Genomic DNA, 25,696 nt, shown 5'->3' with positions numbered 1-25,696 from the left:
CGACTACCTACCGCGATCGTGGAAATTATTAATGTACCACCCTACGGCCAATCTGATTGGACACTGGATATGGGGGCGCGGCGACTACATTATAAACTGCTCACTCATTGGTCCAGACGCCTGCCACGTCAATGAAACAGAGTGTGCTCGCCTAAAGGTAGTCTGAGTGGAGAAAGTAATGAAGATGGAAGGAGCTGATGTTGATGAATTATTGAGGAGATTTATGGAGTAGCGGAGTGATAGCTGTTTAGTCGTCTCGCCAGAACGATAGAGGACAGCGTTACCAGGATATTGACTGATAGCATGCCAGTAAGTAAACACCAACTTCCCCTTGTTTACCTGGTGTCGCGCCTTAGCCAACCGAGCTAACTAGCAAGCTAATCTGTGAGCAACGATAGTGACAGCTCGAAGTCATTCAGCAAGCCGACAGAGATAGAGTGTGACGGTTAGGGATTATTTTACATGCGCTGGTTGATACTCGTTAACTAATACACAGCATTATATAAGAGGGAAAGCTAATGTTTTCCATTGAGCCTCAAGTTATGTGAGACATGGTTATTGCAAAGCAGGCTGGGTTAACCGGGTTGTCATTGAGGCAAACGAGCTGGTTAGCAGTGCCCCATGTTTAGCAGCTTAAAGGGTTTTCAGTGGTTACCTGAGCATAAAAATATGGAATAGTACATCAGACGTAATAGGAAAGCTTTTTAACGCGTCAAGCTGACTAAGCAATCATTTGTTGCTGTTGTAGATTAAAGCTGGGGCAGACTTTGTACCTGACTTTGGTCATACCCTGTGTGTGTGAGAGAGAGTGTGTGGCAGGATCCTGGTAGACTACTGGTTAAGATTCCTCAGGTGATTCCTACATGTGTGTACGGGCGCCAGCACGACAGACGGCAATGTTAGATAATGCGTTGTTAGGATTTTTCTAATAGCTGTCATGTGATGCAGCTTTCCTTTGTAGCTCTCAGACACAGTTCAGGGGTTTCCTGTCTGAGTGTCAAGCTTGGAAGAGCCGTTGTATGAAAATGAGCGTTTACTACTGTGCTGCTGTCAAAACAAGAACAAAATCAGTTCAGCTTCCTCTGTCCTTCCTTAAGGCTACTCTTCTAGTTGTGTGCTACAGATCTACTGAACGGTTTCATCTAGAGCTGAAACAATTCCACGAATGATTCGAGCTACTCGATTGCAAAAATTACTCGAGTAAATTTCTCCGCCTCGAGGAATCGTTTAATTTTTTTTAACGATCAAAGAGTGGTATTTCAAATAGAGCTGAGGCCATATTAAGACAGTTTTCAGACCCCTTAGCTACCTCTTATACAAAATAGCAACTAGCAACAAATCTAGCTTCTTTTCTGGAGTTTGGAGACTAAATGGGTCATTCTACGAAAAGGGTGCCATTTGGGTCCGCAACATTTGATGAGATGTACAAAGCACAAATAATGTGTCAAAGTGTGTTTACAAATTTTGGAGCTAACAAAGCAAGTGCTCTTGTTCACATGCTGTATGAGAAAATTCTATTTCTTTAAGAGAAAAAATTCCATTTGAAAAATAACTGCTCTTTAACTAAACAAAAATGTATTTTATCCGATTACTGGATTAATCGATGGGATTTTCAGTAGAATACTCGAATACTAAAATATTCGATACCTGCAGTCCTAGTGTATATGTGTATGCATGGGTGTTGACAGGCTTAACCTGTGTTTGTTGGGTCGGTGCTTGTGCTCCATTAAAGTGAAGTCCTTAAGGTTAGATTTTGTGTGTGTTCATGTGTAAAAACTATACCCAGGCTTGTGATTGTGCCGTATTCATTCCTGCTTGTGTCTCTGTGCATTTTAATACTTCTTGACAGTAAAGCCCGCCAGGTCATGGAGCAAGAAGTTGGTGCGCGCTGCACTGTCATCCAGCATCACAACTCCAGTCACCCATGCCTGAGGTCTCTGTGATGTGTCCTCACAGTTTGAGGGATGAAAACGACAGTAATGTCTTTAGATTTTGTCAAATTCTGAATCTACACATTCAGTTCAGTGAAGTACAGATGTGGATGTTTTCATTGAAAGTTTGCTTTAGTAGACACTGATAGTCTTATCACTACAAAGAATCAATTAGTTTAGGAATATTTTCTGCAAGAAAATGAGTGTCTGAATGTGAAATCTTGTGCAAAACATTGAGTGTTTATTATGGAGTTATTCCTCTCAGGCGTGAAGATGAATGTGAGAGGAATAAAAGACAGAGTTAAATTAGACAATCATGGATCTTAGTGACTTTTCTCTTCAGGCTCTCTTGATACAGCAGCACAGGGAATTGGAGGGGATGGAAGAGAAGGAGCGAAGACGCATCACTGGCTTAGAGGCGATGGAGAAAAGAGCGTAGGCTGCTATAAGAGGATTCCTCCCTGTCAGATCTCTCTATCTGTCTCCCGCAGCAGCAAACACCGCACACAAACCACAGACTCTGTAGTCATGTCTACTTTGCTGCAGGCTGTACCCGGTTGTATTTGTGTCTGTATGTGCGTGTGTGTGTGTGTGAATGTGAGAGAAAAGCAGAAGCAGAAAAGCAGAACCTCAATGCTTAAAGCAACCTGCTTCAGAAGAAGACCTTGGGGGGGAGCAAGGTGGGAGGCGATGATGCAACAGGGTTAACCGCAGGCCAAGAAAGTCCAAATAAAGACGACGAAGATGCAGTACGAGTTGAAAAGAGATGTCAAAACAAGATGCTAGGGTTACTGGAATGGATCGCTTGTAGCATGCCTGCTGGTCAAGCTGTGTGTGCCTGGTTTGTTGGAGACTCTGCCCTTTATTACCACGGTTACATAACACTGACTTCACCTTTACTTGGACATCAAACAGCATCTCAGAATAGTTCTTTTACCGTTTTTTTCTTCCATTCTAGTTGAAAGTCACTCGACAGCTTCCTACAGGTTGTCAACAGCAGGGTCTTTTTTAGACTGAGGTGTGTGTTGTCATTTCTGTTTCATGTTGCTTTTCATGAGTTTTTTGGGGTTTTGGGTGTGTCTCTTCCAGAGTTGAGTCAGCCCAGCATACTTAAGAAAGTTTGTGCTTGATTTTCCACATTTGATTCATGTTACAGCTCTTCATTTTCTGTGGCTGTAATCCCTCCAGAGAACATCTTCAGGTGTCTTCGCTATTATCAGCCTAACCAGTAGCTTTTCCTGCTCGCTTCGCACCCTGTACCACAGGAAAAAGCAGCTGGGGCAGCTTTAAAAACCCACCCACTTTGTCTTTTTCACTCCACTTCCTTTCCTCCCTCTGTTCAAGCCTTCAGTCTCATTGGCCTGCTTACTTCCTGAAAGGTTCCAAGGCACAAGTGTAGTAGGAGCTGTGTTAATCAGCAGGCAGGGATATGAATGTGAGTGGGTGTCCTCCTCAGCCAGTCTCTCATGAGCTCCGTTGAATTCCCTCTCCTGACCGGCTTTCCCAGACAGGTATGTTGGGTGTCAAATGACATTTTCACGTTCAGAAAGCGCCGCTTTTCCTGCTGTTTCTCCGTGTGAAGGCGTGTTCGTGTGTGGTGAGTCTTTCTCCCGTTTTGCGGTTGCTCTGTCAAGACATGTGAACACACTTACTACAAGGATTAGGAATGTAAACTGAAGGGAGACCTGTTTGAGATGGAAGGAGGAGTCAAAAATAAGCTCATTTAGTATGCCAGCACTGCTTGTTGTGTGTGTGTGTGTGTGTGTGTGTGTGTGTGTGTGTGTGTGTGTGTGTGTGTGTGTGTGTGTGTGTGTTTTGGAGGAAGACTAAGACACCAGAGTGGGTGTATATTCAGAGGAAAAAAAAAACTGTCAACTTTAGCTCGCTCACAGGAACAGGTTTTGCCCAACCCGGCATCAAATAAACACACTTGCAATCACACACACACACACAGGCTTGTGCAATGCATGACACATTCTCCATCGCTCTTTTGCAAGCACTTGGCCTTGTCGGAGCTTAGTATTTGTGAAAAAATGAGTAAGCCACAGTTAGGCTGCTAATCACATGGGTTAGATCCATTTTTTGGGCCTGTTTACATCACAAAGCGGCGTGTGTTTCCATGTCTTGGAGGATGCCGGGGACAGAGCAGATAGAAACCAAGCAAATTCTCCTCTTTTATTGACCCCTCCAACTCCTCTTTAGTTATCCCATTTTTGGGTTGTCATGCATTCCTTTTATCCCATATCTCTCCAACTGTCCAATAACCTCTCCCTCAATTCATTCAGCCATCGATCTGCTCTCAGTTCACCCCCTCACCCTCCGCTCCTCAGCCCCTCGGGTGCATTCACCATGCAGCTCCTTGTTCATCACTGATCACTGGTTTGTTACTTATTCTTGTCAAGCCTGCTTAGCCGCTTATTCCTAACACTGATTTATTCATTTTTGTACTTGTGTGTGTTGCTCATCGTGCTAGAGTTACACAGAGAAGTTTTCTGAGCTCTAGCATCATTGAAAGTGTATCTTTGTTCCATATTAATTCCAGCCATCATCTGTGAGCCTATAATGAGCTCGAGATAGCCCACAGTCAGTTTATCAGACTTAGACGGAAGACAGACATCAGCCTAATGACATAATAACGCTCTGTGGTGTACTCTAAGGGCAATTACTTTTCTATTTTCTTCTGCTGGTAGCTGTTTACCCTGCTGTCTCTTGAGGTTTGAATGCAGCTTCAGATTGAAAAATCAATGCTTGCACAGGTAAGTAGCCCAATGCATCAATTTTTAGTCAGTCATCCTATTGAGGGGCTTTAAAAGTCTGATAACTTGACGCTCTTTTTATAGTGATTTTAAAAAGGCCAGTTTGACGCTATAAACTATTGATTTGACAGAACAAACCTCTGAAGATGTTGACCTTGGCTCATGAAAGTTACAAAGTTTCACTTTCAAATGTCATTTTTAAAGTTGAAGTTAATGTAAGTTATCTTAATCAATAATAATATGCTGGTTTTGTCTGTAAGGGCTGCCATCCACTGTGTTGTTGTGGTTACTGCTAAAACAAAACTAGCCCTGACTGTTTTTTTTTTATTCTGTAAAATAACAAGAACTTAACCCTGTAATACAGAATCAGGCAGATGAGCGAGTGTTTCCAACTTCACTTGTTCTTGTTGTAAAGCCTGAAAGAACAATTAATAATAGGGCTGGGACCCTATTCTATTCTTGCAATTCAATTCTTTTACGGTTTTTAGGGTGCTGATTCAAGTTCAATTGCGATCTTTCGATATCTACGATTTTTACTTTGCTTTTTTAACACCAGACCATGTGAAGAAGTTAAACAAGGATGATAACGTCTATATCAGGACCCATAATTTCCCATAAAACGCAATTCGTGTGAGTCGCAAAGAAACATTTCACCATCTGCTGGAGAAAAGTGGTCACTTCCAATCCAGTTTATTAACAAAGACTGAAATGAAAAATTTGAATTTGAAAAAAAAAATGACAAAGAATCTTGATTTTGATAATGTCATACACAAAATCCTGATATTTGCTACGATTTTCTCTTCCACCCCTATTAATTAATCAGTTGGTTGTTGTAGAAAAAGTGCCAACTTGTTGAAAAACAAAATAACCATAATTTTCCATTTGAGCTGCACAAACAGTAGAAAACACAGGATGTGTATCGAATTTGAGGATTTATGAGAATAAAGAAATAGTAGCTCTGATGTACAAATTAAAGTAAGAGTTTAAAAATATTACAGCTGCTCTGAGGAGGTTTTTTATCAGTGGTGATAGTGAGACAAACTGAGACTGAAGCTAATGCCCCCTAGAGACCTGGATGAGAAGACAAGCCCACTAACATAAGCACTCGTCACTTTTTCTTTGTAGTTATTTTTAAAACGTTAAACCACTGACAGGTGGTTAGTGTCAGACCAACTGAGGCTGCCGTCACAGCCTTTTTTTTTAACATGTATCACTACAAAGATTAGTAATGAGTGATGCATCCCAGTGTTTCAAGAATGCAAGATGAGTATTGTGGCAAGAAACATGATCTATTTTATTATTGAGATGTCTTTTATTTTTATTGTCAAAAGTGTAGTGTAGTGTATAGTGTATAGTGTAGCACCAGTGTTGTGCCTAGATTTACAGCCTTGTCCAAAGCTGTCTCTCCATTACCAGTTATTAGATTTGAAAGTTATTGTTATTATTTCAATGGTACAACAGACATACTGCATTAAATAATTTAGGGTTAACAGAAAAACAGACATGAGCATGCTCACTGGGGAATAGTATTGGTATAAAACTTTATGACTGTTGGTGGAAAAAAAAAACTCTGAACCTGATGGTTCCCCTATGGGATTCATGAGATGAAAGGGACATTTATAAGTAGGGTTACAATGATTTATCCCTGTGGTTAAGATCATTTCATCACAAAGTCGGTAGTGGACACATTCAAGTGTGCTTAGAAAAACAGGTAATTCTAGGTTTGACAACTAAAAGGTCAAAAAATTGTTTTCTTTTTCATATTCAAATTCTTCATTTCAGTCTTTGTTTGTAAACTGGATCAAAAAAAGTTACAATTTTTCTCTTGCAGAGTGTGAAATGTTTCTCTCTGACTCATGTGATGTGCATTTTATGAGACACATGGTCTGATATAAAAATCGTAAACATCAAAAAATCGCAATTTAAATTGAATCAGCACCCCAAAAACTGTAACAGAATCAATATAAGTTTGTTCATCATGATGATAAAGTTTAAAAACTGTTTGCTTGTGAGGTGAGTGTGACTGGCTGAACTGAAACTCCTCCTCATTACTATACTACTGTTACTTGTATGTGGTGAGCATATTTACGTTCCTCATGTGTTTTGACTTATATGTATTAAATTAGCTCTTTTCGTCTACTTCACTGAAGTGCTAAAGTCAGTTACAGTCACTTGTGTCTAAATGTTAGATCTCCGCGGATGCTTCTCCATGTGAGTCTGTTCTGATTTCTTTCTGGATACAGATGTTAGGCCTAAGATGTCACTGTGTATCGAGCTGACAAGTTAAAAGTGACTCAGTGGGAGGAGAAACATCCTCTTACAGGTCTGACTCATCCACACTCTAATCACAGACCTCTCCTCATCATCAGAGTTTTCCATTAAAACCGCTTCACATTCTTTCTCCTCCTCAGAAACCATTACACAAAAAAAACAGAAGCACAAAGTACTAATTTCTCTAAATGGAGGCTATTCTGCCGTATAATCCTTCCCCATTTCATGAGTCACCAGCTCCCCTCCCCCTTTGTCGTGCCTGTCTATGGTACAGTCCATAAATAGACACCTGGCTGCCATGGAGGGACCAAGCACACCAGAGTAATACAGAATAAAGCATCTGCATGTGTGAACCACAGATTAAAGAGGAGGAGAAATGAAAAGCGAGAGATGAGGTTGAGTGGAGGGGCAGAAGAGATGAAAATCAATCTTTAATTTGTTTTTCATAAAACACATGAAACAGAAGTCTTCAATCACATTTTCTGTTATTATAAATTTCTTTTTTTATCCACTGTGATTTTTAATCCCATCTGTGAACTTCAGCATCTGTAATCTGTTTTTTTCTATCCATCTCTCCTCTAGAATATGCTTCAACTTTTTCTTATCACAGCCATAAGGATTATACTTCCAAGAGGAGATAATGTAGAAGTAGAATAGGTTTTAAAAAGTGGACTTATGCCACTTTCATCTCAGATCCAGACACACGTTTCTGCATGACAAGTGTGCTCATAGAAGGACTTCTTCCTCCCTCCTTCTTTCCTCCCAGCCTCAGTGATCAGACTTACCAAACATGGACTTTGCTTCTGCATTCAACAGCCTATTTAGCCTTGTGCTGATAATTTCAAGCTCTCAGACACTGCAGTACTCCACAAAGAAAGCAGGCTGATGGTGGAAAACATTCGGATCTCTCAGAGTTACAACAAGAGTCAGTCCACCTCCAGACTGCAGAGGTGATCCAGGTGACTCCTGTGTATCCAGAGACATTTGTGTATTCAGAAATGCTTCATACTTAGAGTTCAGGTTCAGTTTTCACATATTAATTAGAAAGGAAAAAATAAAACAGGAAGTTGTTATGCTTCAGAAGCCTGAAGGCAACCAACCATCGCCTCCCATGAGGAGGTGAAGACAGATCTGTCTGGCGTTTTGCCCTAAAACCGGAAGATCTCAACAACTTTTAGACAGATCACTACAAACAATTCAGGTTAGACATTCACTGACCTCTGGGATCATCCTGTGTTTTTCTGAAAAGATTTATGTGGAACATTTACTTCCTAAGTGATGGAGTTTTGTACTTATAGCAGAAGATAAGACTTACAACTTTGTGGATAGCCCCAGCTGTTCTCTGGTGAGTGCTGATAAGGTCATACTGGATCAAATAAAAATGTCTGACTCCCTGCTGGGCACGGGTTTAATTAGCTTTTTTTTTTTTTTTTTTTTAAGTTTTTTAACCAATCAGCAGCCTCCACTCTCAAAATATGAAGTCAATGTAGAAGTGCTAAAAACTGCAGTTTTTAAAGGTCCCATATTGTGCAAAAATCACTTTAAGTCTTTTAGCGAAATTTGTGGGTCTTTGGCTTTCCTCCCAGCCCACAAAATGTGATATTTCATGACAAAACCTGTACTTAGTAGAGCTTGTGAATGTAAAATCCTGACTGAAAACAAACCTGTTTGGGTTTTGGGGATTTTCCGACGTCAGCAATTACCTTTTTTTGACCAATCAGGAGCAGTCTGACCTGATTGGTCGATTGGAGCAGATACCCCCCAAGCTCCCTCCCCGCCCCGCTGCTGGAGAGAAATCTCTCTTAAACTCAAATTGGGATTTTTTGTTCAAAAACCTTTTATTTATTTTTTTTTTTTTTAAATTGGAGTTCTTAATTTCAGTCTTATAGGCTGGGTTTGAAATAAGTTACTGCTTTTCTCTAGCAGGGGGCGAAGTGTTTTTCTCTGACTCACATTTATTGGGAAAATTTGGCTCCTGACACAGCCAGAAGACATCGTCATTCAACTTTTTCCACATGGTCTAGTTAAAACAAAACTAACTAAAACCGGAAATATAGAAGAATTGCAAATTAAATTGAATTGGCACCCCAAAATTGTAAAGGAATCAAATACGGAGAATAGTACATTGTCCCATTTTTACAGTGAATGTAAACATGTCTACAGCCTGCTTCTAAGAACAGTTTCAGTCTGAGTAGCTCATTTCTCTATCTGCACACACTGTATAGTGTGCAATTTTTTATAACTTGTCCCGCCTCTAAACCTCATCCAAACTAGAACAAAGATAGATTGAGCTCAGGATTTCCCATATGGCCCCCAATAATGATAGGCTTCAAAAAACTACTAGAAACAAATGGATGACTCCACAGACTCTGCTATAAAAGTTTGTACTGTCTGTGGCTTTAATGAGCTCAGGTAAGATCTCTGTACCTGTTAGCATGCAAACTTGTTTCTGATAAAGTCTCATGTTTATATATTTGTCTGTTGATCTGTCCACAATTTGAAATGAGATTATCAGCTTTCTCTCTTTCCAATCCTGATATTTCTGAGACCTTTTTCTTGAGTTGGACCCAGGCCAACACAAATTATGCTGATCTGCAAAGTTTAGGAGTCAGAAAAGAGATCCAAGTTTTTCTCTGCTAAAAACAATTTCTTCGATTTGTTTTGTAGTGAGGGTGGACAGTAGAGCTGGACTATCTAAAAGAAAAAGGACAGAAAATCAGAAGAAAACTAAGTGTTCGAGTGATAGTGCACGGGCTAAAGGCTGAGACACAGGTTAAGCTGTTTGTGTTTGTGTTTTTTAAAACTTGAGAGTTCATCAATAACATGGAGAGTGAAGTTATTTTAGCTCAGCTTGGTGAGGTTGGAGTTGGTAAATAAGCACTTGTAGGTCACCAGGATTCACTGACATCTCAGAGCACCGGGTAATAGTAGCGCAAAATATAGCCTGATACTTGACAACGCTAAGTGTTAAAAATAACATTTGATCTCCGTTCATTTACTTTTTTGCCCTTGCCAGAGATGGACCAATCGTGGAGGTCGATAATCAATTTTTGGAGCTGATATGCATTTATAGTAAAAAGTACTGGCACCAAAAATTTGAATAATACAAACTTAACTTTTTTAAATGCCAGTCACAGCTCTGCAGGTTATGACAGATTTAGCATCATGCTAGACTTGGTCTTCTGATCGCTAAAAAACGTTTTTCTTCTTTATTAAAACACAGACAGAGATGGAATTAAAAAGTCATGTGGAGCAAAAGAAGCAGTAATAAGAGAGGGGTTAACCAAATTAAAATGCTGCTTTTGCTGAGCTGAGTGCCTCGAGGAGGAGAGAACGAATGAGAAAGAGAGATGCTGTGATGTGAACAGTGTGAGTGCCTCGATGGGTGGCGAGGGATATCAGAAATAAAGCGTGATGGAGGCAGAGATGAGTAAATGTTAGTGAACGCAGCTAAGAGCCTCTTCTTCTGTCTGTACATCAGAGACTGTCTGCTCAACAAGCATTCAAACCCAGCACCATGAAATGAATAAGCTGGAGGTTTTCTCTCTGTGTGGGTGATGTGTTTTTTTTTTTTATTTATTTGCAAGCCTGAGTTGAGATGAGGTTAGGTACATGCTGCAGAGGTGTGTGTACGTGTGTGTGTGTCTGGAGAGGAATGAGAGGGTAGGAGACACTTATGTTTCTTTGGAGTTTTGAATCCATGCCTGGAGTGAGTACAGTCACTGTTCACCACTGCCGTGACATTGTTTGCTGTGTGAAGCAGAATATTTATAGCAGGATACCACATAATAGTAAGCTGGCAAACATGGATGGAGCCTTGTTGCAGCTGTGACTGCTTTGATGCTCTCTGTATTTGCTGTGTGTCAATAATAACGCAGAGTGTTGAATTTCTTCCAGGTAGAGGTGACTCCACTGCAGATGAGGGAACATGTTGGCTATGGACCAAGGAGTGGTGGAGGAATGGCTGTCAGAATTTAAGGTACTGCTTGTGCGTTTTTGTACATCAAAAAGTGTGAATCTCTCATCAGTATGCAGTGCACTGCGGGCTGATGTTTATTACTGAAATAAAAATGGTGCTCTCACACAAACGAACGCACTCTCTGAAGTGCCTGCTGCCAGAAAATTGCTACTTGCACATGAGCACCCACCACCCGATCGGTGACGGCTACAGAAGCTGAGGCTTGTCGAGGAGTAATATTAGAGGAGGAAATTAGATTTTCCTGTGGAGTGCATGAGGAGCAACCTGTCGTCCACTCTCAGAGAAGCCTGTTTCTAAAACCATCAGATCAATGCAGCCTGCCTGCACATACCGCAGGGAAACTAAATGAGTTCTGTTGCTTACACTCACCTTATTGAATTAATTCCACTCTTACTTACCTCTTAACTTAATATTGTGAAAGTTTCTGACCTGAAATCAAATCTGTGTGTCATGGACTTGGCAGGTGATGTCGAAATTAAAGAGATCAAATTCAGAATACATCAACAAACATTTGACATACTTGTTCATGCTGTGTGTTTATTTTTAGAATTAAAGGCTGGCGCACACTGCAGGATAACTGGGCTGATTTTTGTCCCTATCTCCTCTCTAAGATCAAAGCAAGTGAAGGCCTAATTATCTGATGTCTGCAAATGACATAGTGTGTGATTTTCCTGTGGTGTGGGGTGTGTAAGGAGTGATTTTGTCCGCTAGGAAGGCCTCCAATTGAGAGACTGTAAAAATTGAATATGTTAAATTGGGTTAAATCGATGTATTTGAATTTTTGGTTTGTCAATATCAAAATCAGGATTCTTTGTCAAATGATCTATTATTTTTTTAATAAATTCTTCATTTCAGTTTTTGTCAAAGGGGACATATCATGCTTGTTTCTTCTTTTCACTATACCAGACTAGGATGCCTGTAAAGCATTTCTGCCCTCAGTACAAGTCATTTAGTTCCTTCATTGCCCCACAATAGCGTCCTCAATATCTTCATTTTAGGCCATTCTGAAGATCTCGTTGAAACGCTCTGTTTCGAGAATGACCTCCAGTAACCTCGCAACGTCACAGCCCTTTGTGCTCTGATTGGTCAGTTCTTTCAGAGGGGCAGAGGGGGTAGAGCCAGGGGACGGTTTTTGCACCATGGCAGTATTTACAAAATCGCTACATTGAATGGAGCAGACTGAGCGAGTTTGCTGTTTGCCAAAACTTCACCGTGAGGTATTGACAGCACTAATAAAATGGCAGAGTGTAGGATACGTCCTTTTGTATTGGACCCCGAGTCAGACCAGGACGGTTCTGCAGCTCAGGAGGAAGAAAATCCACCTCGACACAGATCATCTCAGGACGCTTCAGTGCGGTGAGTCAAACCGGTACTGTAACATGTATAGTTTATATGTTTATACTCGGCTCTTGGTAGGTGTATCCCTCGGTGGTGGTTGTGTGACTAACTGACATCACAGAGGAGGAGCTGCTTTATCAGATTACTCCAATAAAAAGAGAGGCTCCTCGTGTCGTCATGAAGGTAGAAATCTCGCAGCCAAATGTCAATGACCTATTTTCAGAGGCATCAAATCTCGTTCTAGGATATCAGAAAAAATACAATATCTCATTTTATGAAAATTCAGGAGGTGTAAGGTCTCGTTTTCAAATTTATTATATTATATGTAAGTATTAAATCAGGGATTAGCATGATATGTCCCCTTTAACAAACTGGATTGGAAAAAAGTTACCACTTTTCTCCAGCACAGGGTGAAATGTTTCTCTCTGACTTACGTGACGTGCATTTAGTGGAAAGATATGGCTCCTGATATAGTTCGCAGACAATATCATCATCACCAAACTTTTTCCCATGGTCTGGTGTTAAAAAAGCAAACTGAAAATTGCAAAAATCGTCTAATGAAGAATCGTAATTTAAATTGAATTGGCGCCCCAAAGATTAGAAATCCTGTAGTGTGTGGGGAGCTCTGAGAGGAGCCTAGCAGCTACGGCGTGTAATGTCACGTTTACCGGAGCAAAGCCAATCAAGTGTGGTGTGCTCACCACACACTCTAAGATCAGGAGAGAGGTTTTGTGCGATCTGTCTTCTGTTATCAAGTGTGTGCTCTCTAAATGTGTGAAGGGTTGAAGAATCCTGTAATGTGTGCCAGCCTTAAGTTAAGTCACTTGTGTCTAAAGACTCGGCTGTCTATGTATGTGTGTGTCTGTGTGTGTGTGTGTGTATTTCAGACGCTTCCTGACAGTGCCGTGTCCAACTATGCTGCCTCATTAAAAGACAAAGGTGCCCTGGTCCCTGCGCTCTACAAGGTCATCCGAGAGAACTACAGCGACGTATGTCTGCACACTTTTATGTTAAAATACATGTAACCATGTGTCACACACACACTTTCCCAGTCCCACCACACACCTGTAATCTAATGTTAGTAGCAGAATGTGTTCCAGGTTTGTTGTGAAACCTCGTACCTGTGTTTTCTGTCTTCCCCAGTTGCTGGAGCCAGTTTGTCACCAGTTGTTTGAGTTTTACCGCAGCGGCGAGCCACAGCTGCAGCGTTTCACGCTACAATTCTTGCCAGAGCTCCTGTGGAGCCTCCTGTCCGTCAGCGCAGCCAGAGACCCCCACACCTCCGGTTGCATCGAGGCCCTGCTGCTGGGCATTTACAACCTGGTAGGTGGGAGGTAGTGGTGCATTTATAAGTGTGCAAAGTGCGCAATATATTTCTCTACGCCACATTTTTATGTCACAGCTGATCTCTATTCCCTTGTTATTTATTTCTAGAGTCTGCGTCACGTGTTTTTAAACTCTTCCATATGTACTGTCAGCCCTGTTAGACAGCTGTTTCAGGAAACACTGATTAAAAAGGGGAAATTGAAAAACAATGACTTTGCAAATATGAATGTGTTGCTTCTTTCAACATCATCAAGCCTCCCACAGAGGGATCCCTGCGCTTATGTTTGTATTAGTGTATTGACCCCTATTTCCTTCCATTTTGGCTCCTGATGTGGCGTTTATCAGCAGAGAGCTGTGTCCTTTAACTTCCTCTTTGAATAACAGAATAGGTCAACTGTCGCTCAACCCACTAGCTGCCTCCAGTTAATCTATTTGACATTAACATGCACAGAGGGGAGACCAAAACCCTGGGGTTCTGTGTGCGTGTGTGTGTCTGTGTGTGCACGCATTCACGCAATTTACGCACAAATAACTGTAGAGACATAAAGCAGCAGGATGAGTGGGGGAAACCGAGACCCTGAGGTCGGCTCACAAACACCCACTCATTGCTGATGAGTGTGCTTGAAAAGATAAGCTTTTGTTTTTGTTGCCCACAGACAGGTTTTCTCATTGTCTCTGTGTTTGTGTCTCACAGGAAATAGTGGACAAAGATGGACAGAGTAAAGTGTTATCCTTCACCGTTCCTTCCCTCTCCAAACCCTCAGTGTACCACGAGGTGAGGAACACACACACACTCACACCAAGCTTCCAGTGGGTGAAATGTTCAATCTAAAAACTTTGATTTGACATGTCCTCCTCCAGCCTTCAGCTATCGGCTCCATGGCTCTCACCGAAGGCGCTCTAGCCAATCACGGTCTGAGCAGGGTGGTGTACAGCGGGCCACACCTCCAGAGAGAGAACTTTACAGCACAGAACAGGTGAGAAGCAGGATGCACTGAGCTGTTTTTAGGTGAATGCAAGTGTTTTCTCAGTCAGTAAATGGCTCTTGTTAGAGAGCATCGTCTGTAGACCAAACTAAAACTAAACCCAGCCTGATGGAGGACTGACAGTCTGGCAAATTCATGCACTCGTGAAGCAGCAAAAACCCAAGGTTAATTTTAAAATCTTCTTAAAAAACATTGTCTCCTCTCTTTAGATGTTTCCCGGTGATATAAAGTTTAGCATCTGCCAGGGTGAATCATTTTCTGCATGCTTCACAAGCTGCAGAGAGGCCCAGGGCAGTTGGCTTCACTTCAATGTTGTTGCTGTTAGCGTTTCCTAAATTACTGTAATGAGGCTACAAACCCTGAATGTCCTCAACTGTTTCCAGTCCCCTTTTCCGTTGTAATCTATTCCCACACTGGCTGAAAGGAATCCTTTTATTCTTAAACAAGGAGTTTTTTATGTTTTTTTTATAAGTCTGGTTTCTTTTTTCAGCCAGATCGTGAGGCATTTCTCAAAATCATTTCATACTTCTTCCAGTAAAAGCAGCAGTTTTTGGATGGCATTGTCTTGAAAGTGCTTACAACTTTAATGTGAAACACAGGCTGGCTCTCTTTGAGAAACTACAGTGTCTGTTTACAGGTCTTGGGAAGTGGTGTTGAGAGTGGAGTTATTCAAAAGAAACTGCTTAAAGTGGAGTATCACTGACAAAAAAAAACACATCCAATAAGCCCCAAAAATCAATAACAACACCTTTGGGCTCACAGAGAGTGTGATGCAAATCAAGAAATCTTAGAACTGGAAGTGAAACAAGAGTAAGACTTGATGTTTTAATTCAGTTTGAAGTGATGATGCATCATGTCAGCATAGCTGGACAAAAGACACGCCATTTAAAGGTTGTGTTTTCGTTGTTCAGATTCGAGGTTCTGACCTTCCTGTTGCTGTGCTACAACGCCGCTCTGAGCTACATGACGTCCACCTCGCTCCAGTCCCTCTGCCAGCTCAGCTCCAGGTGATACACACACACACACACACACACACACACACACACACACAACATATATCAGAATAACTTCATATCATACTGCTGTGACCCCATGGGTCACTTTGTCATGAGGACTGGAAAACTTTACTCACATGCAGCCCAGAGTATTATCGTTTGACCTTTGTGCCATTTTTTGATTGTTATTGTTTCTGTGAAGGCTGCTTCCACACAAACACACACATCACACACACACACACACTCAACCATAATATCTGTCTTGCTCCTCTGATCCTCTTAAATATTTTGCTGCCAGAAAAATCCAAGATAGCACTATTTGGTAAAGAGCAGCTATGAACACAAGCAGCTGTGAGGTTTTGGTGATCTGCCAGCTCTCTGATAAGCATGGACCCACAGAGGTGATGAGCCTTGATTTCATTTCCTGTACCTCTGGCTGTTTGCTGTGTACAGTTCATAGCAGCTCTTCGGTGCCATCACGGTTTAAAGCTGAATCTGTGTTTATTTTTCAGTATTTATGAAACCTATTTATATGGAAATGATTTACAAACACGGTTCATCCTCTGACATTACACAGTATTTAAAATCTTGTGGGCAGTATTTTAAACCATTAATGAATCATAATGTAGTGTTGCATTGGACAGATAAATGGCTTTACTGGGAAACAAACCGAGTGGCTCACTGGAGTGTTTTCCTCTAATTGCATGTCTCCTGTTGTCACTTAAACAAGCGTCTCTTTTGTGTTTCCAAATGTTTATCTTTCAGGGTGTGTATCTGCGGGTACCCACGGCAACAGATAAGGCGCTACAAAGGCATAAGCACACGGCTCACAGTCACGTCAGAGTTCCTGGTGCAGCTTATCACGGGGATACATTACGCCTTGTGAGTGCACTGATAGGTTCATGTATTATTTAACTTTCATTTTTTTTGTTTTGGTCATTTTCCACCTTTATAACCTTTGTTTTTTCCTAAGCAACTTGACAAATATGATTGGTACAGTAACTTTTGCTGATTGATGTTCATAATTGATTGTACAGACCGTTTTAGGAGTTTACGTAGAACTGTTGTAGCTCATTTTGTAAATGTAAATCAAACACAGGAGCTTTAACAGAAGCAGAATCATCTTCTACTCATCTCATCTCTGAAATAATTAGACCCAGTAATTAGTGAGTTCTCATAAACATGAAGAAGTTAGTTTCACATGTATCAGTGACTCTGTGATGCTCATGAGACTGGACATCCAGTAATGAGGCCTTTAGCTAAACTGGTGCTGATGTCCATTTAAATCATTAATATAACGTTAAAAATATTGTCAATGATAATCTCATGACTCAAGTATAATCTGTAGTAACATATACCATCCCATTTCAGCCTCTCAGTTCCTCTTTATTCTGTCCTTTTTGCAAAAGACAACCACCTTTTTCACAATTACAGTTCACAACTTCAGCTTGACTTAAAGTTTGAACAAAACACTGTAGAAAGAGCTGGCTTTTCTTCCCATTTCACTGTGTGAAAGGCATTTTGATTTTTCTAAATCAGATTGTACCATGTTTGGTTTGCATCAGGGCTCTATTGTAAGGTTGTTAAGATGCCCAGCTTTGGGTCTTTACTATTACCACATCTAATTTCTTCATAAAGGTTCATATTCAAAGATAACCTTTAGCAATGACTCCTGTCAGCTGTTTTAGCCAACATCTTTATGATCTGCGCAGTCTGTCGCTGCTCTGATCTATAAAGCGAGCTGTTGGAGAAGCCTCGTGGATTTCTGCTGCAAACAAAAGTCTGTTTACACTCCGTGTCACACACCTGAGTGCACTTGGATGTTTCGCTCCCTATAGTGTCTTTGACTCGTATCTCACACTCGTATGTCGTGTGTTTGTGTCTGTTTTTGTGTTTGTGTAGGTGTAATGGGGAGGTCGACCTGGGATCTAAAGCGCTGGATGACGTCCTGTATCGGGCCCAGCTTGAACTGTTCCCTGAGGCTCTGTTGGTGGGTGCCACCCCTTTTCTCTTGTGTTTATGTCTGTGTGTTTTATTGTAGTAGTGTGTGTTATTGTTGTAGACGTGCTTGTGAAGTAGCATGTGACTTACACACACATGCCTGCCTGTAGTTTGGTCTTTACACAACACACTATGTTGTATTGTGTTGGCTCTGTGTGTGTCAGCGACTGCAAGCAGTGTAATCCCACTAGATTATTTACATGCTTTCCACTCTGCGCAGTTAAGCTATAATCCTTGAGGCCCAGGGAGTGGAGGATTGGACCTAAGCTCAGAGTATTACTACACAAGTCAAGGTGTACTGCTCCACGACAATCAAAATACCACCACTCAGGATGGTGATAGGATTTGAAAACATTGTTTAAAATTTAGAAAAGCCACATGGACACATGTCATGAGCACAGCCAAACTCCTATGAGGTGGGAGCTTACTGTCTGTGTATGGATGTGTTTACTTGTTGCTCTGTGACTCACCAGGTGGCTGCTATCTTAGCATAGCTCTGTGACGTGTTTAACGTGGAGCCAATGAGCTGCGGTCTGTCAGACAAAAGCTGTGTTGTGTTGTGTTGTGTTGTGGTCGTGATGCCGTCTACCTCGTGTTTTGTACCCAACTGTTCAACAGGATCATTAGTACAAGAGCTACTTGAGGATTTCCAGTGAGAGCGGAGATTAATATGAGAACGCTTGTGAAATAAACCGAAACACAAAGCATGTTTGTTTGTCTTAAAGCACCATTCTGTGTAACTCAGCCAGTTTATGCTAAGCTTTGAGGTTTATCCCTGTTCACAAATCTGCTAGAAATGGGATTATGATCGGATGTTATTGGTTCGGTCACATGATCTTAAACTTCAATCTCACTTGGGAAGAAAAGCACTTCTGAGAAGTATCAAAGATCATTTCTGTGTAAGGCCTTTGTCTGCCCCTCATTGGGTGGGAGAGGAACACAGTAACAAAACTTGCTCTGCAGCTCTTCTGAGTTTTCACACACGTTAAGTCAAATTGGAAACACACTAGAGATAGACCGATATGGATTTTTTGGGGCGATACCAATACTGATTATTAGTAGGCAAAGAGGCCGATAACCGATATTTGTAGCTGATATTAATTTGCAGTCAAAGTGAAAAAATTGGTGTAAAAATTTTGAACAATACAAACTCCAACACTTAACTGCATTAAAATGTCTTCAAGCATATGTTTACTTAACAGCTCCCAGGTTTAGCAGCATATTTTATAAAGTTAAATGAAAACTTTAAAAAATGAATAGCTAAAGTTTTCTACAGTAAACCCTTTTCCAAAATTTCTATGTAACTGCAATAAAATTGGACGGAATTGAGTTTGTGCTGCTTTTTACAGGCGTGTAATGCAGTTGAATGAATTTTGTTTAGTTTTCACATGACTGATTTTACATGTTTTGACCATCTAGGGCTTCCATAGTGTACACAGGGAGAAACTATGTGAGAGCAGAGAAGCATCAACAAGCAGCTCCTGAATGTCTGCACTTTAAAACATTTCTTATCATTTTTTAAGGGGCAGAAAAATGTATTCTTCTGGATATTGATAAGAGGACTGATTTTTGTGTCTGTGGAAGTGAAAATAAGCTCATAGACAGGGAGATAGTCATGATGCTAATTGCGTTCGCCCGTCAGTAGGATTTTCCATTGACATTAGCATTAATGGCCTTCGGATTAAAAAAAGGCCGATGTCAATGTGCCCCAAAATGCCAAATATCAGCCCTGATAATCGGCCTGGCCGATAATCGGTCTATTCCTGAAACACACTTTATATTTTTCCTAACTCTTGATACAGTAACATACACTTTCATGCAAAACATTTGATCAAAGTTAAGAGCCTTCATCAGCCAGCTTGAAATTATAACATTTAAATAAACAGTATTGTGTGTTGTAAATAGTCTTGAAGCAATAATTCATGTGTAGGCATTAAAGTTGTATCAGTAAGGCTTTTTCTTTTTCACATCTGATGAGCTGACATTGTTAATTGTAAAATCAGGAATGCTTTATTAATCCCAGGGGAGTAATTAAGTATTGCCATTGCTCTCTACATATTACAGCATTTAAAAATAAAATGTAATAGGGACATCCAATAAAATAAGATTCAGATATACAATAAAATAAGATTCAGATATGCAATAAAATAAGATTCAGATATGCAATTAAAAAAAACAATAAAGGATTAGTAAGTACCAAAGCAATAAGTACTAAACCAGATAAGAACTTTTACATAAAGAGGTAGACAAGGCAAGATGAACTATTCTGAACAGATATTGCACTAAGTGAAAGGTATTACACAGAATATTGCACTTAATGAGATACACTAAACAGATATTGCACTTAGCAAACAGTACAAAAGAGGATATAAGATATATAAACCAGATACTGCACTTACATGAACTGTATTTAACAGGGTAATGCACTAAGGTGTACTGGGACTAAAAGATAACGCAGACAGAGATTGCACTCAATGTACTGAAATTGAACATGAAACATTGAACAGTATTGAAAATAAACATGAAAGACAGGTATTGCACATTAAGTACCAGTTGAAAAACCTCTGATTAAAGCAGAGTGGACGGCTTTTTTGCATGTGTGTAATTTCAGGTGTCTCAGCTGAATCTTCCCTTGGTTCAAAAACCTCATCACAATGGCACAGCTTTGGAAACTGCTGCTGTTTTTAAAATATGCCCACTCTAATATGGTTTCATAGTTTTATATATTTCTAGTTTATTCACATTTCATTTCCAACTTAAAAAACGGAGGTTGCGAAAGCAGCAGTTATCTGTATTGTCTTTGTTGCTATCTTCTCTTCTCTCACAGGTGGGTAACGCCATCAAGTCGTCGCTGCACGGCGCCGCACTGAAGAGCAACAACAAAGAGGGTGCACGGAGTATCCAGGTGGAGATCACACCGACCTCTTCCAGGATCTCCAGGAATGCTGTCACGTCTCTGTCTATCAGGGGACACCGCTGGAAGAGAAATGGTGAGATTTAAACCCAAGGGGGGGGGACTCATTCAGATGTGAGAAAACAAGTGTGGGAGTCCTGAAAAACAAGAACAACTCCTACGTGCAGTGACTGCATTTTTTTTATCAAAAGCACATTTGTATTAGCTGATACAAAATTAAGGAACGAATCCATTTCAAAGGAGAAAAACAGAAATTTAAGACTTGTCATTAAGCAATCGTTCCATTGTGTACGTAAGTGTTGTTGTCATCCCTTCTCAGTTTGCTAGCTCGTGCTGTCCTCTACTTTTTGAGTCCTGCTATTACAGCCAGGATTTCCACGATGATCTCCGTGAGGCAGGTGTCAGTTTGAGAGAAGTCAGTGAGAAACATGCCAAACCAGACGATTCAAAGCTCACATGAAGCTGATAGAAAAAAAAAACAGTGAACAGAGCAGGTAGAGTATTAGATTTAGAAATCATAAGTATTTACTGTGTTGTGTGTTTGAGATTAATGCTGAAGGAAGCATTCAGAGAAGATGGGATGGAGGAGTCTTTATCTTCATTTAGCATCAATGATAACAGGCTGCTGTATGCAGTCTGAGAAAAGAGGGTTTCTCTCATAATTGCAGAGTGCAGATGAGGCAGGTCAATTACAGCTCTCAGTTTGTTTAATGAGTGGCTTTCAGTGTGAGCTTATCAGCCTTTTTTCCTCTCATGAATCCAGCTCATTGCTGCTTTTATCAGAGCTGTTTGTTCAGCATGTAAGGCTTCCTTAAAGTGCAGATGCAGGGGGAAATGATTCTGAATTATTGTTTTTAAGTGTTCAGGTGAGAGATGGCCCACTATGGTGTTTGTTTTTGTCTCCATGTACCGTGCTTTTTGTTCTGTAATTATGATTTTTGTCTTTTATTTTTCTGCCATCACATTGATAACCTCTGTGTGTCTTGTGTCCCCGTGGTCGTGTGTGCCTGTGCACATGACCGTCTTTTTGTTCTTCATGTATGTGTGCATGACACCTGTCCGTCTGTCTGTCTATCTGTGTGTGTCTGTACATACAATGCCCCGCCTCCACACTCCCCTCCACCAGAGTCCCAGGAAGTGAGTGTAGAAATTGACGCTGCACAGGGGGGCGTGGCCATCCCCGAGATCAGTGTGACAGGCGTGGGCGGCGAGCGAATGGCCAACGGAGACTCCCTGCGGCCGCGCCCTGAGAGCGACATGATGGGCAGCGCCTCCGAGGTCAGCCCGGACCCCCGGGCTCACGACTCCAGCATACGGGGTCAGGAAGTCAGGAGGCAGAAGTCTGTGAGGCGGATGGTGGAGAATGAGGGGTCGGCCTCCGCAGGGAGGAGCCAGTACTAAGGTCCCCTCCTTCCCCCTGCCCCTGTCCTGGGGTAACCTAGGTAACAATGTGCAGGGGCGCAGTCTGAGAAGCTGCATGACGACTTCCCACTTTTACCTTTTTGCGCTGGGCTCCACCAACCTTGCACTTTTCCTCTCATCTGTCTATCGACGTCATTTATTCATTCACTCATTCCCATGTGGCTGAAGCTTTCTCACCAAGTTCTCCTGCTGAGAGTCCTTAAAATCTAATTAATTATTGATGATCTAACTTGATAACGGACCAATAACCTGATAAAAGATGCATAATAATGAATCACACAATCCTCTTAAAGCTGAACATTGGTTACACACACATAAACAATGGGTATGAGAGTAGTTTCAGAGCATTAAATATGACACATTAACTGTAGATGCAAATGTTTCCACAGCTGTACCTAGTTTCTTTTAGACTTCAGGCTAAAAGCAAAAAGTGGGGACTTCATTAACCAGAAATCGCCTCAGATATCATCTCTCAATGATGCTCTGCTCTGATTTATGGGTCTTATTCCTGTGTTTTTACTGGACGGTGCAGTAAGCCTCTGGATCTCTTAAAGCTCACCTCAGTACGCCTTGACATGTTACCTCCTGGGTCGCACCACTGAACAGATGACTTCCCTCTGACTTGTAGCTAGAAGCTGAGGAAAGATATGCAGGTCTTGAATTATTTTAATATTTCGATGACTGCTGACCTGTTATCAACATTTAACCCAACCATGAAAGATTCAATCGCGACCTGCCTATCTGTCTGTGCACCAGCTGCTTACAGGTGCTCTGGTCCCATGGTAGCATCAGATCAGAGATGTGTGTGTATGTGTAAGTGGTTGGTGACTCACACAGGTGGATGCAGACCTTAAAGAAAGCAGGAAAGAGTTTTTAGACGTGTGTCTGTAGAGACAGAGGTGTGTTGTGTTTAGGATTGACTCTATCTCTTTGTTTACCTTCTTCTACTTTCCCTTTGTGGTCTTTCCGAGGCTTAAGTCCTTTCCTGCCTTTGGGTCAAACATGCACTCCTCTGCCAATAAACCACTGACTGTTGTCTGACTGGTTAATCTAACCTGTGTGCTGGGCTGTAATGTAGTTATGCACTGTCTGGAGGTGGTGAGGTGTCCCTGGCAGCTGAAGCTGTGGCGTACAGACACCACCTGCTGGTCAGTGTCAGAACTCCTCTGTTATGCAACCCAACACAAAGTTTAAAGACCAAGCATTAAATTATTTTTCATTGGTATTAATCTTAAATTTTGGAATAAATAGGTGGGTTGGATGACAGAGGAGTTATTCCTCTCCACCACTTGCTCCTGTTTCTCATTGTGTCCGTTTTCTCTCCCTCTCTGTCCCACAGACGCAGTGGATCTGGGTTCCCCGGATGAGCTGATGGATATTTCAGAGGTGGATGAAGGGTTGTGGCCAGGTGGGGTGGGGCCTGACATGACCCCTCCTACCATCACTATCAGCAACAGCGTCACCACGTTGAACCTGGGGGCCAAGGCCATGAAGAAGTGTCGGCTCGGTGGGCGCTCCAGCAAAGACAAGGAAGCCAGCCTTCTAGGAACTGGCCGGGCTGCCAGTGAGAACGCCGAGCTGTCTGTGAAGCGACTCACGCTCACTTCCAGCCAATCGGTGCCCAAGGCAGGAGCTCTCACCAGCCTGACGCGCACTGCCAGCGCTGTCTTCTCCCGCTCCTTCGAGCAGGTGGCAAGTGGAAACGCCCCTCCCAACAGTAACCACACCGCCTCCGAAGTTGGCCGCTACTCGTGCAGCCTGCAGGAGGATGGGTTGGGATACTTGAGCCCAGCACCAAACCACACGCAGCGCTCTCCCAGCATCAGTGTGCACCTTGGCTCCGACCTTTGAACCCTTTGTGAACCCTTGATCTCGTGACCCTGTACCTGTGACCTGGAACTCCAAGCCATGCCAACAAAAGAGACCACAAACGCACGAGCAAACACTCCCACCAGTTCCCCTGTCACTCCATCTGAACGTCTTTGATTGTCTGTGCTGCTGCCCCGCTCTGTAAACACATCTGGAGCTCCATCAACTCTCACCACTCCTCCTCTCTCTGCCAGCAGTCTCTTTTTAGCCTGGTGGATGTTGGATGTCAGGGTTTGACCACTCCAAGCTTCAACAGTTTGTACCAGTGCACTGATGTTATGCCCGGACAAAACTGTACTCGACTGCAAAGGAGCAGGTGGTGCACTGAAAACTCCTTACTAAAAACTGTGTGGAAAAGTATTTGAAAAATATTTTAATTGGCATTTATTGCCCTGCATGGCTTTTCCATATGTCCATCCTGACATCGGGTCTGTCAGAGGGCAAATGTTGAGTGTGTGAGCATGCTTGAGTGTGTTCTTTGTGGATGTTTGTGTGTGTGATGTTTTGTTGAGCAAAGGCTGCTGATGATACAATGAACAAGGTATGATTCTGCGACTTGAAACAAGCGTTTCTTCTACTTTTTTTTTTTAAGAAAAACTGATCCCTACCCATAGCAATACAAACTTCTCCTACTCAGTGTTTTCCATCGTTTGGGAACAGCACCCAAACTTTTTTTTTACACTCAAAAATCTGCATTCTTCCCTTTAAACCATAAAAAACAACACACTCCGTAACCAAGCAGCATGATAATATCTTTATGTTTACAACTTGGCAGTATGGTCATCATGATGGAGAAGCAATACTACCTGTCTTTCCTGTCTTATTGTTCCTCTGGCACTTTCCTGAATTGCTGTGTATTTGATGGCGAAATTAAATCTCCAACCTCTAAAATTTAGGAGGATGTTTTTGATCTTGGGGAGAATGTGTGTGAATGATTTGTAAGTATTGAATTTTGCACTTGAGATCAAACAAGTTGTGTTTTCAACTTTGGTATTTTCTTATGATGAACAAGAGAGGTTTGACTCTCCACAGTGATATTTTTCTGTGAGATTTTGTATGTGCACTGTCGCTCATACGATTTCCACATTAAAACCGCATAGACTGCACAGATCTTCACTGAGGTTAAATCATGGAATAGATCTGAATTATGGCGTGAAGAACTCAAAGTGAACCTTTCTCTGTGTATTCTGCAGCGTATGGGGCAACAGGGCATCTTTACCCCTTGTCTGACGCACGCTCTGTTCCAGCTCTTTGTAGTACTTTGGTGATGTGAAGTATGTCTCCATTGTTGTTCGCATCACAACACAACAGGGTGATTGCTCTTGTACCAAAATATTTAAATGAAACTCAGCCCACCTGCTACATTTGATGTCCTCCAGCATTCATGCTGCCCCACCCCAAGCAAAAAGTGTGTCCTGTTGTCTGTGTACTAGACCTGTCCAGTGTCCATACATTAGCTTGGTGGGACGATAACAATCAAAGTGTCTCTGTATGTGGATTTACAGAATGTGAATGGGTAAACTCTTGTTCCACATCATACTGTCGTACTGAAGTTGGTTTATTTTGGCCTTTCTATGTCTGAAGATAACTTACTGCAACAACTTCTGGGAATAAAGTGTTTATATATTTCACATGTGTTCGAATTTTTATACTCTGACTGATGGGAAAATGTAACACAGGCAGGGCTTGACATTAACTTTTTTGCTCACCTGCCACTGTGGCTAGTGGTATCCCTGAGTTACTAGCCACTCAGTATTTTCACTGGCTACAATTTGTTGTTGGATAATTATGTTCAATATGATTAAAGCTGATGATAACATGCTAAAGTTTACTTAAAAAAGATGTACAATCCCTTTAAATGTAAATGACCCCTATGCACACTCAAAACAAGACTACATCAATGTTAAA

The 25,696-nt window shown here is 41.6% G+C and overlaps 1 protein-coding gene across 2 annotated transcripts; it reads left to right on the top strand.

The window, feature by feature from the left end:
• Nucleotides 1-132: 132 nt before the first annotated feature.
• hycc1 (hyccin PI4KA lipid kinase complex subunit 1) lies at nucleotides 133-25,419 on the top strand. Of its 2 annotated transcripts, XM_074687071.1 has the most exons (12): nucleotides 133-309; nucleotides 10,856-10,937; nucleotides 13,163-13,264; nucleotides 13,419-13,598; nucleotides 14,296-14,376; nucleotides 14,463-14,578; nucleotides 15,499-15,594; nucleotides 16,348-16,464; nucleotides 17,485-17,572; nucleotides 20,411-20,573; nucleotides 21,624-21,939; nucleotides 23,259-23,388. In XM_074687071.1, the coding sequence occupies exons 2-11, from the start codon at nucleotides 10,887-10,889 to the stop codon at nucleotides 21,896-21,898; spliced, it is 1,269 nt and encodes a 422-aa protein (XP_074543172.1). In that variant the 5' UTR covers nucleotides 133-309; nucleotides 10,856-10,886; the 3' UTR covers nucleotides 21,899-21,939; nucleotides 23,259-23,388. The 2 variants fall into 2 exon arrangements, with proteins under 2 accessions (XP_074543172.1, XP_074543171.1); XM_074687070.1 differs by lacking the exon at nucleotides 21,624-21,939 and having other exon boundaries at nucleotides 23,259-25,419.
• The last annotated feature ends 277 nt before the right edge of the window (nucleotides 25,420-25,696 follow it).

Source organism: Halichoeres trimaculatus, unplaced genomic scaffold (assembly GCF_033239565.1).
Source record: "Halichoeres trimaculatus isolate MK-OKI-2021-1 unplaced genomic scaffold, fHalTri1.1 fHalTri1_scaffold_14, whole genome shotgun sequence".
Taxonomy (NCBI): domain Eukaryota; kingdom Metazoa; phylum Chordata; class Actinopteri; order Labriformes; family Labridae; genus Halichoeres; species Halichoeres trimaculatus.
This window is presented reverse-complemented; position numbering and strand designations above follow the sequence as displayed.